At 38.5% G+C, this 14,755-nt stretch overlaps 1 protein-coding gene across 1 annotated transcript in view; it reads right to left on the reverse strand.

The window, feature by feature from the left end:
* Positions 1-8,773: 8,773 nt before the first annotated feature.
* ksr2 (kinase suppressor of ras 2) overlaps positions 8,774-14,755 on the reverse strand; it is an 82,696-nt gene continuing 76,714 nt past the window's right edge. The window contains 3 exon segments of the mRNA XM_063018046.1: positions 8,774-9,167; positions 10,364-10,493; positions 14,208-14,342. Of these exon segments, the coding sequence (XP_062874116.1) occupies positions 9,021-9,167; positions 10,364-10,493; positions 14,208-14,342 (412 nt within the window). The 3' untranslated portion in view covers positions 8,774-9,020.

The following is a 14,755-nucleotide window of genomic DNA, read 5'->3' on the forward strand; positions in this document are numbered from 1 at the left end:
CGATCCACCCTACAGAGGATGACCCCTTTCCTGAACTGACTATCTCTCCAGTTCTACATGACTGTCAAGGACCCCTCATAGAGTGTGAAGGGGAAATGGAGATGAACTTTAATTCAGTTTCAGGTAAGCTACTGTATAAGGCTTGTGTAAAGGTTTTAAACAAGAAGAAGCTTGACAAAAGAACTGATACACCATGGAGAAATGTATTGGGGCTATGTGATGACACTAAACCAGAATGGAGGGCTTTGTACAAACCACCATTAACAAAAACGTTTGCTGACCTGCAGTGGAGAATTTTACACGGTATTGTAGCTGTCAATGCTTTTATCTCTGTTTTAAATCCTGAAGTTTTACCACAGTGTCCTTTTTGTGCTTTTAGAGAAACTGTGTTTCATGCTTTTATGGACTGTTTTAGGCTACGTCCCCTTTTTGAGATTTTAAAGAATGTTTTCATGTCTTTTAATGAGAGTTTTACCATTCAGACTTTTATCCTTGGTTTTAAATACGTAAGGAGAAAGAGGTCCAAGTGCCAACTGATTAATTTTATCCTCGGCCAGGCCAAAACCGCGATATACATTACTCGAAAAAAACAAGGTGAATGAAGATACAGATTGTGATGTTGTGAGAACTTTCTCCAGACTGGCTAAAACCAGGATTTTAGTTGATTTTAAATTTTATAAAAGCATGAACAACATTGAGAATTTTATAGAGATATGGTGCTACAGAGAGGCAATATGCTCTGTAATCGATGATGAACTCGTTTTTGCTCTAGAAATCTGTTAAATGCACATAAATCGTTTTTTATTTTTTATTTTTTTCATTTTTTATTTTATTTAATTTATTGACGAATGCATATTGCACAGTTTTATTTAACTTATTGAATGAAATGATTTAATTCAACTGTCAAGTGTCCATACTTGGTTAAAATAAAAGACCGTCAAAAATCAAATCTCTCTCTCTCTCTCTCTCTCTCTCTCTCTCTCTCTCTCTCTCTCTCTCTCTCTCTCTCTCTCTCTCTCTCTCTCTCTCTCTCTCTCTCTCTCTCTCTCTCTCTCTCTCTCTCTCTCTCTCTCTCTCTCTCTCTCTCTCTCTCTCTCTCTCTCTCTCTCTCTCTCTCTCTCTCTCTCTCTCTCTCTCTCTCTCTCTCTCTCTCTCTCTCTCTCTCTCTCTCTCTCTCTCTCTCTCTCTCTCTCTCTCTCTCTGAGTCTGTGGACCTTGATTGATGAGTAAGAGGTTGGAAAAGTGTGTTGGTGCTGTTAGATAGGTAACGAAAAAGCCCACACACTTCAGGGACGCTTTCAAGCTTTCAGACTAGTCATTTCAGGTGCAATATTGGTCTAAAAGGCCTCCTACGGAAATCGTGTAAATACCTTCTCTCTAAGAGAAAAGCCAGTTTTCCTTATAGATTATCACAAAAAAACACTGGGTACAGGTCAGTAAACACCCAGGACAGGGTGCCAGTCCATTACAGGGCATTACACACTTAAACTTTCTTTTACTCACATGTAGGAGCAATTAGAGCAGCTGAAAAACACATCGTGGTTCCGCCACCCAGGAACACAGGGCTCTAATCCGGAATATCCAACACAGGCAACACACGCATTTTACTTACTCACATCTAAAGGACAGTTTAGACCAGCAAGTTAATCTCCTACATTCATTTTTGAGAAGTGGTCGATAACTAGAGTACCTAGTGCAAACCCATGCAGACAAAATAAAACAAGCAAAGCCTCTTATGTGGCCTATAGTGACCAGATACATTTACATTTTTGCCATTTAGCAGACGCCTTTTTTTCCAAAGTGACTTACATTAGAGTTACAGTATACAGTCTGAGCAATTGAGGGTTAAGGGCCTTGCTCAAGGGCCCACCAGCAGCAACCTGGCAGTGAATACAAGGATCACATTCCCAGGTCCTTATTAACCGCATTACCTCCAAAACCCAACACAGCTTTTCCTGAATCATGTATGTTAATATACATCTACTAAAGAATAGAGACTTTTGGGCGCCCAGGTGGTGCAGATATTCCACTAGCACATCAGTGCCGAGATTCTAAACTCCTTGGTTCGAAACTTGCCGTTGCCACCGGTCGGCTGGACCCCATCTAGTGGGCATGATTGGCAGTGCCTGCAGCAGACACGGTTCTGCTAGGGCGGGATGACCGGACTATGTGGGTGGGGTTTTCAAACGCTGTGTAAGGACCCTGATTAGCAGATAGAGGCAGAGTTCATGGGTGAAAAAGGGTTCCGCTAAGGGCTGCATGCGGGTCGTTGGAGGCGTGAGAAGCAATATACCCACCTCGACTGCAATCAGAGATCCCCCAGCAGCGGAAGACAAATTGACTACGATAAATTGGGAGAAAATGGAATAAAAAAAGAAAGAATGGAGATTTTTGTAGACGTCTATTTGATCGCAACCACTTTTTTTCTCTTCACAGCTTATTTAATACAAAAGTTATGCTGCCTTCATGTTATATTAGACATAATTTTGGAGTTATTCAAAATGCACAATAGTTTATTTTTTATTTTTTATTTTAGTCATCAATCTAGTCACATCCAATTACCCGATTCCATTTCACATCCTTTCTACTGGACTGCATATTTTAACTGACACAAGACAAGTTTATATGGGGATCAGTCTCGCACCCCTTCGGCATCCAACCTTCAGCTGTGGTGTGCTGGTGTGTTTTATCACCGTTCCACCACTGATCTTTGTTTCTTGATCACAAGGAATTCACTGTAGGTAATTTTTTATTCTGGTAAATACAGTTTTGGTACTATTACACAACAGCAAAAACTGTGACACTGAATCTGACTTTTTTCTTACAGTTTCAATCTGGACCACTTTCATATGTGGTAAAAAAAAATTTGATACATGATATCTAAATAGTCAGATCAGATTTTCTATGATTTTTTTTTTTTTTATCCAACATGATGTTACCTTGTTATTTATTTATTTATTAGGATTTTAACGTCATGTTTTACACACTTTGGTTACATTCATGACAGGAACGGTAGTTACTCATTACACAAGATTCATCAGTTCAAGTTTTAATGTCAAACACAGTCATGGACAATTTTGTATATCCAGTTCATCTCACTTGCACATCTTTGGACTGTCGGAGGAAACCAGCACAGACACAGGGAGAACATGCAAACTCCACACAGAAAGGACCCGTATCGCCCGACCTGGGAATCGAACCCAGGACCTTCTTGCTGTGAGGCCACAGTGCTAACCACTGAGCCATCGTGCCACCCTGTTATGTTGTTATTATATCTGTGTACATTTGGGATGCATTATTATCCCTTTATGTTTAGGAGTTGCCACAGTAGATCCAACTAGCCCATGGTCATGTGTCCACAAACTTTTGGCCATATAGTGTATCTGCTTTTGACCTCCACTGTCCTGTATTTATTTTACTATTTATCTTTCTACTTAAATGCATCTCTAGTGTATAACAAGTCGATAATTGCTGTCAATATTAAAATAGATTTTTTCAGCTGCTCTTACACTGTATGGCCAAAAGTATTGGGACACCTGACCATGAACTTGCCGGACATCACATTAGAAAACAACGGGCATTTATATTGAGTTGCTTTCTCCTTACTTTGTAGCTTTAATATCACCCAGTACTCTGGGAAGCCTTTCTACAAGGGTTGACTGTATCTGTGGGAATTTGTGCTCATTCAGTCAACAGAGTCAGTGAGGTGACACACTGATATTGGATGAGAAGATCTGGCTTGCAATTCAAATTTAATTAATCCCAATAATGTAATCAATAATTTTGTATATGAACATTTTAATAATAAAAACTTGTCATTTTTATGTGTTACCACTGCTTTATCCTGGTCAGGGTCGGGGTGGGTCTGACTTTTCCATAATCACTAGGTGTAATGCAGTAACACACCCTGCATAGGACGCCAATCCATCGCAGAGCCTCAGTCATCCCCCCCGCAGACATAGCCAGTCATGTCCTCATGTATGACCGGCTGGGGATTCGAACCCTAGATCCCAGCAGTAGTGGGCTAAGGTAATTTACCGCTGCATAACCTGAGCGCACCATTGTAATACGTCATGTAAAATATTGCTTTTAAACATGTCCGAGGTGACACCTCGCTGCCCTGCACATAATGTTATATCTATCACGTTCTCCATTAACCCCCTGCTGAAAAAGCAGCCGTAATGAGGGCCAAACGAGGAGCCAATTAGCGAGCTCAGCCTTGTCCCACATAACTTTTGACCCACAGGGCTACCAGGCCAGCAGCCCCACCACTTAGGGGCATAATTAAATGGAAACGAGTGATGATGCTGGTCATGAGATGGTGAGAGAAAGCAACAGAGCCCCATTACTCAACCAGCTGGGTCAGCATTTCACCGCTTCCAAAGCTGCAGCTATAAATTAAACGACAGCTTTTCTACCTAAATAAAGCTACAGTTTAAACCTGTTATTGAGGTAAATGGAATCGGCTTAGTATGAGAGCAGTGGTGAGCAGTTATTACAGTTATCATGGGAATAATTATATAGTGATTATAAGGTAGAAGTGGAGCTTCATTTCATACATTCTTACCTTAGGCAAAAGCAGTTTACTAAAGGTGAGAATGTATGAAATTAAGCTTCGCCAGTTAATAATAATAATAAAAATGTGTTTGTTTCATTAGAACAGATAATGCTGATGCAAGGTTGTCAAAGAAAGGCCTTCCTGAATGTAAAACTGTTGAATAATTTTGCAAGTTGTGTGAAGTGAGCACTGAAATATTCTGAAGGCTGGACAGCAGCTGACAACATGAGGCAACGTAAATCTGCTCAATCTGGGACTGAATCTGACACACTGCATCTTGTGCTTACTAGAAAGTTAATGCTAGAAATATTATAAAAAGGGGCAATAAAATGAAATAATGTAACGTGATTCTTGCTTATGTTATAAAAGAAAAATAATAATGTTTCAATTAATTGATAATTATAATAATAATACTGTATATTATATGGTAATAATGCAAAATCATAATCTAAAGACACAAAGTAATTGAAATAGTCACATAAATCATGGACCTGGCAACCTCTCTCAACTACATTTACATTTTTGGCATTTAGCAGACGCCTTTATCCAAAGCGACTTACATTACACTTACAGTATACAGTCTGAACAATTAAGGGCCTTGCTCAAGGGCAGTGGTGGGGCTTAAACCAGCAACCTTCTGATTACTAGTCCAGTGCCTTAACCACTAGGCTATGGAACTACGTGGCTACAGTTTACTCTTGCTTTTAGGAGGAAAGCTTATCCACTAATTACCCAAACTTTAAATAAGGTAATAAATCACACTTTTAATACTATTTTAAATAACTTTGTGTTATTTTTGGGTTGCAGTGGGTAAAATGTAAATAAAAATTTTACAGCAAAGACGAGAAACCTTATTACATTTTTAAACGTACTGATTGATTATTTTTGCTTATGTATGTAATAACTACTTGTCTGCAACACATTCCCAAAAAGTTGGGACATTTGTATTTTACACTTTTTAGTTATTTAGCGGAAAGGGCCATGTAAGGCCGAGAGGTTTGTGAAATGATCACTCACTCACTCAATGTCTTAAGTGCTTATCCAATCAGGGTAGCTTTTCAATGGGCGCAAGGCACACACAGTAACACCCTGGACGTGGCGCCAGTCCATCGCAGGGCAGACACACACACACACACCCCCATTCACCTATAGGGCAATTCAGTGTCTCCAATTAACCTGACTGCATGTTTTTGGACTGTGGGACAGAAAGGACACAGAAAGGACCCAGACTACCCGCCTGGGGATTGAACCCAGGACCTTCTTGCTGTGAGGCGACAGTGCTACCCACCGAGCCACCGTGCTGCCCTGAAATGATCATAAACACCGAAAATTGGTTAACTTACATTGTTTACATATTATTAGATTTTATACTAGTGGGTTAAATATTTACTTTTCATTTCTAGCAGTCAGGTGAAGCACATTAATAGTTTTTAATACTGTGTATATATGTATTTTTTACATGTATTAAACATATATTTTAATTGAATAGAAATGTCGTGAGCAAACATCAGTTAATTTGTACAATTATTTCACAAAAAATGGGAAACATAAAACACAGGAAACTGAAGAGGATAAAAGAAAGGACTGAAAACATAATAAAATTCCAAAATGAAGATTTTTTTATTGTCGTATTTCATAAAGGATGAGTGCAAAGAAAAGAGCTCATGATGAATATCGCAGTCACTTAGCTGTGCACCATAAGGCATGTCAATACAAGCATTTACACACCTACAACCCACAGTACAGAACTCAATAAAAATCAACCAAAATGCATACAAAATACAAAAACCATTTCCAGAAGAGTTAGAGACTTTTGTACAATAATAACAAGAAATTGATTTGTTAATTATCTTCAGCCATTATTTTACTACTAAAAATACAAAGAAATAACTTTTAGAGTTTAGAGTTTGAGGCTGACCAATATGATTATATTTTTGTATTTTTATATAAACAAATCTAGAATTTGATACCAGCAATAAAATAAAAAAACAGGGGGAAAATAAGAGCAATTCTTTGTAAAGAAATTGTAAATTATAATGCAAGCTTATAACTGTCGGCCTTTCACACACATCTACCAGACATAATATTATGAAAATATTCAGAAAATTGAGAATAGGGTAAGGCCAAAAATCATTGCTAGGCTTTCAGACGACAAATTTGTATCTTCAATTCACCTCACCTGCATGTCTTTGGACTGTAGGAGGAAACCCACGCAGACCTGGGGAGAACATGCAAACTTCACCCAGAAAGGACCCGGACCGCCCCACCTGGGAATCCAACCCAGGACGTTTTTGCTGTGAGGCGACAGAGCCACCGTGCCGCCCAGAGGTAGGTTTAGATACTGGACTAGTAATTGAAAGGTCACTACTGATGTGCCCCTTAGAAAGACCCTTAACCCTTCATTGTTTGTATTGTAATTAGCTAAAAGTAAAAGCCACTTTATAAGAGGGCAACAGCTAAATGCAATAAATGGTTATCAGTGAAAGGAATATAAATTATCCTCAGTTCCCAAACTATTAACAAGTGTAATTAATAGGAAGGTGATTTAAAACATTGGTAAACACGCCTCTGTCCTAACTTTATTTGAGCTGCAGGCATTAGATTCTATTTTTTTATGTTTACAAAGTAACACAAAGGGGTTCAGTAGAAATCAAAATCTCATTGTTTTTCCATTGATTCTTGTTTTTTATGTATTTTAAAAATGTCCCAACCTTTCTGGAAATGAGGTTAATAATAATAATAAAGACAGAAAAAAGACACATATGGCAGCGTACGTTCATCGTGGAATGAAATGGTGAACACAAATGGCTCAGTGAGGAAGAATTCATTTACAGCTACAGATTGAAACCAAGGTAAACAGGCTTGGCGCTGGTGGAGCTGATGGATAACAAGCTGATTTCTTAATTCCTGATAAGTGATACTGCTTCTTATTCAACCTGGTATGATACGGAGTATATAATTATTCATATATAATATCACAAATAGTCTCTAAAACATCTAGAATCTCACCAATTTCAATGACTTAAAATATCAGAATATGTAGTAATGTGATAATATTCTATATAACCACTATAAATGACATACTTCATGTGAAATGGTTCATCTTTTTAACGTTAACGTTGTTCCCACACGGGTCATGCATTTAAAACGTTGAAGCTGTACAAATAGAAATGACCCACAAAACCAAACCGTATCTGAATCAGTTCGATTCCAAAATAGACTTTGAAAACAGCAGCGATAGATCTATAAGCAGTCCAGACCTGGTTATGAAGGGATTGTCTACACTTGTATGAGAGGATGGCACCGCGTTGGCTAAAGCAGGTTAGCAATAATTTCAAGCCAAACTTAGCTAACATCACTTCCGCACTTAACATTAACAGCAAAATATGAAATTATAACATGATTCTGTTCCTTTTTTCTCCACGATCGATGCTGGCATGCAACAGTCGTTGGTGTTTTGTAATTTACAAATGATGAAAACGTGTGCCACCACCCATCATAGTGGGTGTGTTCATCCGGTGCAGAAACAGCCTGTACAAAGAGGTTTTTGAAATATATATATTTATATATATGTAACACATTTGTTGTAAGAAACTTTGTAAGTCTGATAAAACAAAACCTTTCTTAATCCCGAGCTTAATAAAAAGCACTTCTCTCTGACGTGGTCTTGTTTTGTCACAATTACATATAAAACATCTCAGCTGTCACTAATTACAGCAGTGTGTACAATCGTTACCATGAGAGGTCATGAGAGGTCGGGTGTTTTTCCGGTAAATAAAATAAAATAAAATAATTTTGTGATTTACTTTTATGTCTGGGTTTGATACCTCACAAAAAATAAAGCTTTGACTGGAATGGCCACATGAATGCCAACAAACAAACACACACACACACACACACACACACACACACACATCAACAAAACACAGAACACCAGTGATCAGACTGAAATAAAATAAATATTCAACAAAATAAAACAACTTCAAAAGGTTCATTTCACATCTCCAAAAAGAAATAAATACACTCCCAGACTACACATTGTTAAGAAATCAAAATATACGGACACCTGACAGAATAAAAAAACAAGTTGCATTTGTTCATATCATAAAAGCACTGAATACAAAATGACATGGCATACGATATAAAAAAAGAAGTTCTCAAAGCATAACATTAAGAAACAAATCACAAATAAATTTAAAAGACAGATTCAACAGATCAAGAAAATAAACAAAAAGAACAGAGAATAAAACAGAAATCGTACGACTTTAATATAAATAATGAACAGAAAAACGAGACGATATAGATTGATGTGGTAGGGAAACTTCATGAATCCATCGTTTTAACTATTTAAGGGAATCTACAGCGCTTCAGATCGTCCCGGTGCTGCTCATGTAACGACAGCATCTCCAGGACTTCAGTTTCATTTCTCAACCGTTTTTTAAACCTTTTGTGAGAGCCTATCTTATTTGACATACTCAGCTGATTTCCAGAAGTGTCCGGGGTGGGAGAGGCGGCGGTTGCGTTTGGGCAGTTTTTCCAGTAGTTCCACCAGTTTGGAGAAGCTTGGTCGCTCCTCTGATTCGTGAGCCCAACAGAAGAGCAGAATGTCCTAAACAAGAGGTAAAACTCTGTATTTCAGGTTCATTACAGTTTAAATCCTCTGAATTGTTTACATTACAGTAGAAGTGGAATTTTTAGTGGGATTGTGTAGCTATTTTTATAGGCCATGTCTACTGGGGGGCAATTGTAAAATGTAAAATATTATACCTCATACATAACTGCACAATTATATACCCCATAGGTCCCTATGTATAGTTCTTTATTTTACATATCTGTAGTATTATTATTAACATTATTATATGTACCTGGCTATTCACATTTTATATGCTTATTATAATTATTATGTATATGTTACTATGTATATAGACCTAATGCCATGTATGTAAATAGTTATAGTTATTATATTAATTATAGATATATAGGTTTACTGATATTCTTTGTTTTTCTGTTTTGCTACTATTTGTTCTATCTGTCTGTCTGTCTATCTATCTATCTATCTATGTCTCTATCTGTCTATTTGTCTGTCTGTCTGTCTATCTATCTCTATTTGTATCTATCTGTCTGTCTGTCTATCTTTCTGTCTGTCTGTCTGTCTCTCTCTCTCTCTCTCTCTCTGTCTGTCTGTCTGTCTGTCTGTCTCTCTATCTATCTATGTCTCTATCTGTCTATTTGTCTGTCTGTCTGTCTATCTATCTCTATTTGTATCTATCGGTCTGTCTATCTTTCTGTCCGCCTGTCTGTCTATCTATCTATCTATCTATCTATCTATCTATCTATCTATCTATCTATCTATCTATCTCTCTCTCTCTCTCTCTCTCTCTCTCTCTCTCTCTCTCTCTCTCTGTCTGTCTGTCTGTCTGTCTGTCTGTCTGTCTGTCTGTCTATCTATCTGTCTATCTGTCTATCTGTATATCTGTATATCTGTCTGTCTGTCTATCTATCTATCTGTATATCTGTCTGTCTGTCTGTCTTTCTATCTATCTATCCCTCTATCTATCCATCTATCTATCTGTATGTTTATCTATCTATCCCTCTGTCTATCCCTCTATCTGTCTGTCTGTCTGTCTGTATATCTGTCTATCTATGTCTAATATATATACAGTATATATATATTTTACTATAATACAACACGGAGAGTCTCATGGGTCTGTCTCCAACTTACAAGTGTTCATTTCTTAAGGAACATTTTAAAAGGTTTAAAGGTTTCCTCTCCAGGCTGTTTATTTAGTTATATTATAAACTCACCGATATCTCTTTGCCCATGCCGATCTGTGTGAGGTTGGGTCTCATCCCGCTGCCCACCTGCCATATGATGACCTCAGGTGGCTGGTTTTTAAATGGCCACTCCCGTGCATGCAGCTCATACCAGATTGTTCTGAAACACACAAAGGACAAAGAGCGACAATTTTTACCATGTAAGTAGGTTAGTGTGTGCAAAATATGCACTATACGGTCACAGTGTGTGGACATTTCTCCTAAATATGGAATAAATTATTATTCTCTACTAATAACTTTGTTTTGGAGTTCATGCCCAGGTGTCCACATACTATTGACCTTTGCTATATATTGTGTACAAGTGCATACATACACTGTGTACAAACTATAAGCTAATACTGTGTTGTCTGGTCAACACTGTTTTAAAAAAATCTAAAAAAAATTCTAGTTCAGAGATGTTTGCACTTCCTCTCACGATACGCCCCTTCAGTGGGCCCTTGGTGTGCCACTCAGGGTAAAGAACTGTTCACATTAATTGATTAAAGAGTCAGGGGGGTTCTTGACTTCTGTGAAATATGAGCAGAATCATGTTGTGATTTGTTTTTATCGTGATTAAGGTTTAATTACAGCTAATTAAAAATCAGTGAGTCAAGTGTTGCTATTGAACTAACAAATCCACATCTCATCTGTACTCAAAGGATTCAAAAATAATCTGCTACCCCAGAAGAGGGGAAGAGCACAACCTCCCGAAAATCCCTCCTGATACTTCTGACACATGTTTTATGTATGAACTGAAGAGTGTAAATCAGCATCGGCACAGTTCTCCGAGTTACACAAATTAAAAGTACATTCATCCATGGTTTTACCACTGCTTACCACTGTTAACACTGTGGGTCTGAATCATAGGTGGATAAGTAGAAGTGGTCCACATCAGGATCAAAGATACCAATCCATCACAAACACTCACATTCACAGAAAAACTTACATAAACATGGAATAATGTAAAATGTATAAGGAAACGAGGACGGTGTATCATGTAGTTAATATAACAAGCCTTTATCAGTCTGTCTTACAACTACAGAACAAAAGATCATCTATATGGACTCAACTGCTAAATTGCAGTTGTGTTAAGACGCAGCATCCATCCATGTTTTTTATCCACCGGTGCACCCACACACACAGCAGCGAGCAGAACAGGAAGCGTACACACAAATCTCGCCTCTGGACAAATCCCAGTCCGTCTGTAGACAGTCCAAGTTAAGCTCAAGTTGCAGTTTATCTGGCTGCATGGTTCCACACAGCCTCTCTCTGCTCGAGGCTGGTGTGCATATCGTTCAGGTTTGTTTGAATTTGGTTAAACAGAATCAAAATTCCTTTTTGGAAAGACCACATTCATTTGAATAATGTGTTATAATGTATTATCATAGCATATGAACACAGGTAACGTATTTTGTGCTCAGTGCAGTAGCCCACCACCCCTAGATCTTGGGCTTTTAAGTATGAACAACAGGAGTTGCTCTCAACCTTAATAGAAACAAGGAACTGACAAGCTGGACATGGACATTACAATGTAAAGAGGGCATTTTATGGATTATTGCTCTGAGCTAAGGTGCTGAATTCCACACGAATCCCAACACCTCCATAAAAAAGCCCCAATCCCAAGTAAAAAAAAAAAATACTGTACATATTCTTTGTCTAACTGAAGGTGGTTGAGTTAAAGGACTGGTGACTAAGGGTCAAATTTAGGATCTCGGTCACCTCAGTTCAGAAAATTTGATGATGGAATAAAATATTAGAACTTCTTAATGTGTGATTTTTTCCTCCCTTCGTTGTGTCCCGCTGCCGTGCAGTTAAATTGACTTTAGCTTTGTGTGTTTAATTGATTGCCTTGAGCCAACAGTTCATTAGTCCTTAAGGAGTCACTATGGGTAATAAAAGTGTGTTTACCATCCCAAGTGAGATATTTGCAGGCAAAGGCAAATAAAATGTGGTATAGCACAAGTGGAACGGTACGATAAGTTCAGAAACTCTAAATTCATAAATTTAGGTCATTTAGCAACGTTACAGAAACTGCTAAACTGTTATATATATATATATATATATATAGTTTATGCATTTTCTCCTTTTTTCTCCCTTTTTAGCGCGTCCAATTGCCCGATTGCGTCATACTTCCTCTCCACCAATGCTGATCCCCGCTCTGATTGAGGAGAACGAAGCTAACCAACGCCCCCTCTGACACAGGGGCACCATGCCGTCCATATGCATTTTATCACCTGCACTTTGACGAGTGCAGTGCAGCTTTGTGTAAGGAGAGACACACCCTGAGAGCAGGCACCATCAATCAGCCAGCAGAGGTCGTAATTGCACCAGTCATGACAGAGAGAGTCCCCATCCGGCTTAGTACCGCCCATCTCGGAACAACAGGTCAATCGTTGTTCATGTGGCCGCTCAGCCTTAGCCGGTAGGCAGAGCTGAGATTTGATACAATGTATTCGAGATCCCAGCTCTGGTTCCAGCGTGTGTTCAGTGTATATGGACCTTGCTTTGTGAACAGATGCAGTCATGCCACAATGTTAGAGGTAAATAATTAATTTTATATACCTGTTAGCAACAAGTGTGGCTTTAAGAATAGAATATCTATCTATAGCTTTAATGTTATTAAGAGTCTGAAGATGAATGCTTGCTCAAGAATCTTGCACATGGTCATAGGGTCAGGTTAAGCTTTAAGCTAGAATGACTAAAGATATACCATCCTTTAGCTCAAAGACATGTTTGTTGCTGTATTTTTGGAAATAGGATCTTTTTTATTTACTTTAATTATTTTATTTATATGCTTCTGTCCATGTAACATCACATATGCTGTTTTGTTTAGGTTACTTAAAAAATCTATTTCTCACAGTTTAATGTTGGTATTTTCAAGTTTTCAAACAGGAACAACAATGAACATTAACAAAAAATCCCACACTATACATAAATAATTACATTAAAAAAATAGACTAATTACTGAATGAAAATAAATGAATGAGCAAATAAACAAATACACAATATGTATAATACATAAAGAAGATTAAAAAATAATAATGATAGCCGCTCAGGTGGTGCAGCAGTAAAGTACGCTAGCACACCAGAGTTGGGGTTTCGAATACATCGTATCGAATCTCAGCTCTGCCTTTCCGACTGGGCTGGGCAGCAGCATAAACAACAATAAGAAAGTCGGATCATAGGTCCTCATAACTGGTGCAACTGCGGCCCCTGCTGGCTGACTGAGGGCGCCTGCACAGGGCTGAGGAATAATGCTGATGGGGGTGTGGCCCTCCGTACACAGCGTCCATTAGTGTATGAACTCGGCTCGTGCAGGTGAAAAATGCAGTCTGTACTGACTGTACGTGCCGGAGGGGGCGCATGTCAGTTGAGAGGTGTCCTCAATCAGCGGTGAAGGGTTGAATCAGTATAGAGGACGCAATCAGGGTAATTGGACACGACTAGAATGGGGAGGAAAAACTGGGGAAAAATAGAAAATTCAATAAAATAAGATTATGGCCTCTTAAGTACATCCATAAATGCCTTCCAAACAGAAAGGGATCACCCGAGTGCAACTGTACTGGAGCACCTCAACTGTTCTAGTTGAGCAACCCTGGTCATCTCAGATAGCAATCTTCTGAAACATGGAACCTGAGGAGATTTCCAGTTCAGAAGAAGCTGCAACCATGAAAGAACCTGCTGTTGTTGATTTTCATTTTTTAACTACTTTTTCACACACTCAAATCCAGGCAAATCTCAAGTAATGATATTTATTTAAAAAGTTTGGGTAAAGAACACTTTTAGTTTAGCATTTATGTACGTGCAGGTGAGGGTAGCAAGGACGAGAACCCACCCGAATGCAAAGACGTCAGACTGTTTGGAAAATGGGAGCTGGTCCTCAGCGGTCTCGGGCGAGAGCTGCCGGATGATCTCGGGGGCGAGATGGCAGAGCCAACCGCTCGGAATCCGCAACTTATCCTCTCGCCTACTGCACAGAGAGAGAGAGAAAATATTTAAATTTAGGTAAACACACTGAATCCATTTAATCCTCAATACTTCAAGTCTTGTGCGAATCGTTTCCATGAGCAGCTTTAGAGAAAAACAGGTTCTCATCAAGCGATTTTACTGTTGATTCCATTTTTCTTTTACATGCTGCTATTTTTCTCTTCAGAAATACCAACATCTAAGGTGGAATTAGCAGGAAAACATCTTTTATTTCTAGTGACAGTAAACGGCTGCAGTCATAATGGCAGGTCGTCAGTAATGGACATTTACATTGACACAAGCTCTAAAAATGTCAGGAAAAGTCAGAGCTGAAACCTGGTTCCCTAAAGCACCCTGACATTTAGAGCTACCTGAATAAAAAGGGTTTAATCACACAATAACGTAGACTCGTTAGAG

Source organism: Trichomycterus rosablanca, chromosome 21 (genome assembly GCF_030014385.1).
Source record: "Trichomycterus rosablanca isolate fTriRos1 chromosome 21, fTriRos1.hap1, whole genome shotgun sequence".
Taxonomy (NCBI): Eukaryota; Metazoa; Chordata; class Actinopteri; order Siluriformes; family Trichomycteridae; genus Trichomycterus; species Trichomycterus rosablanca.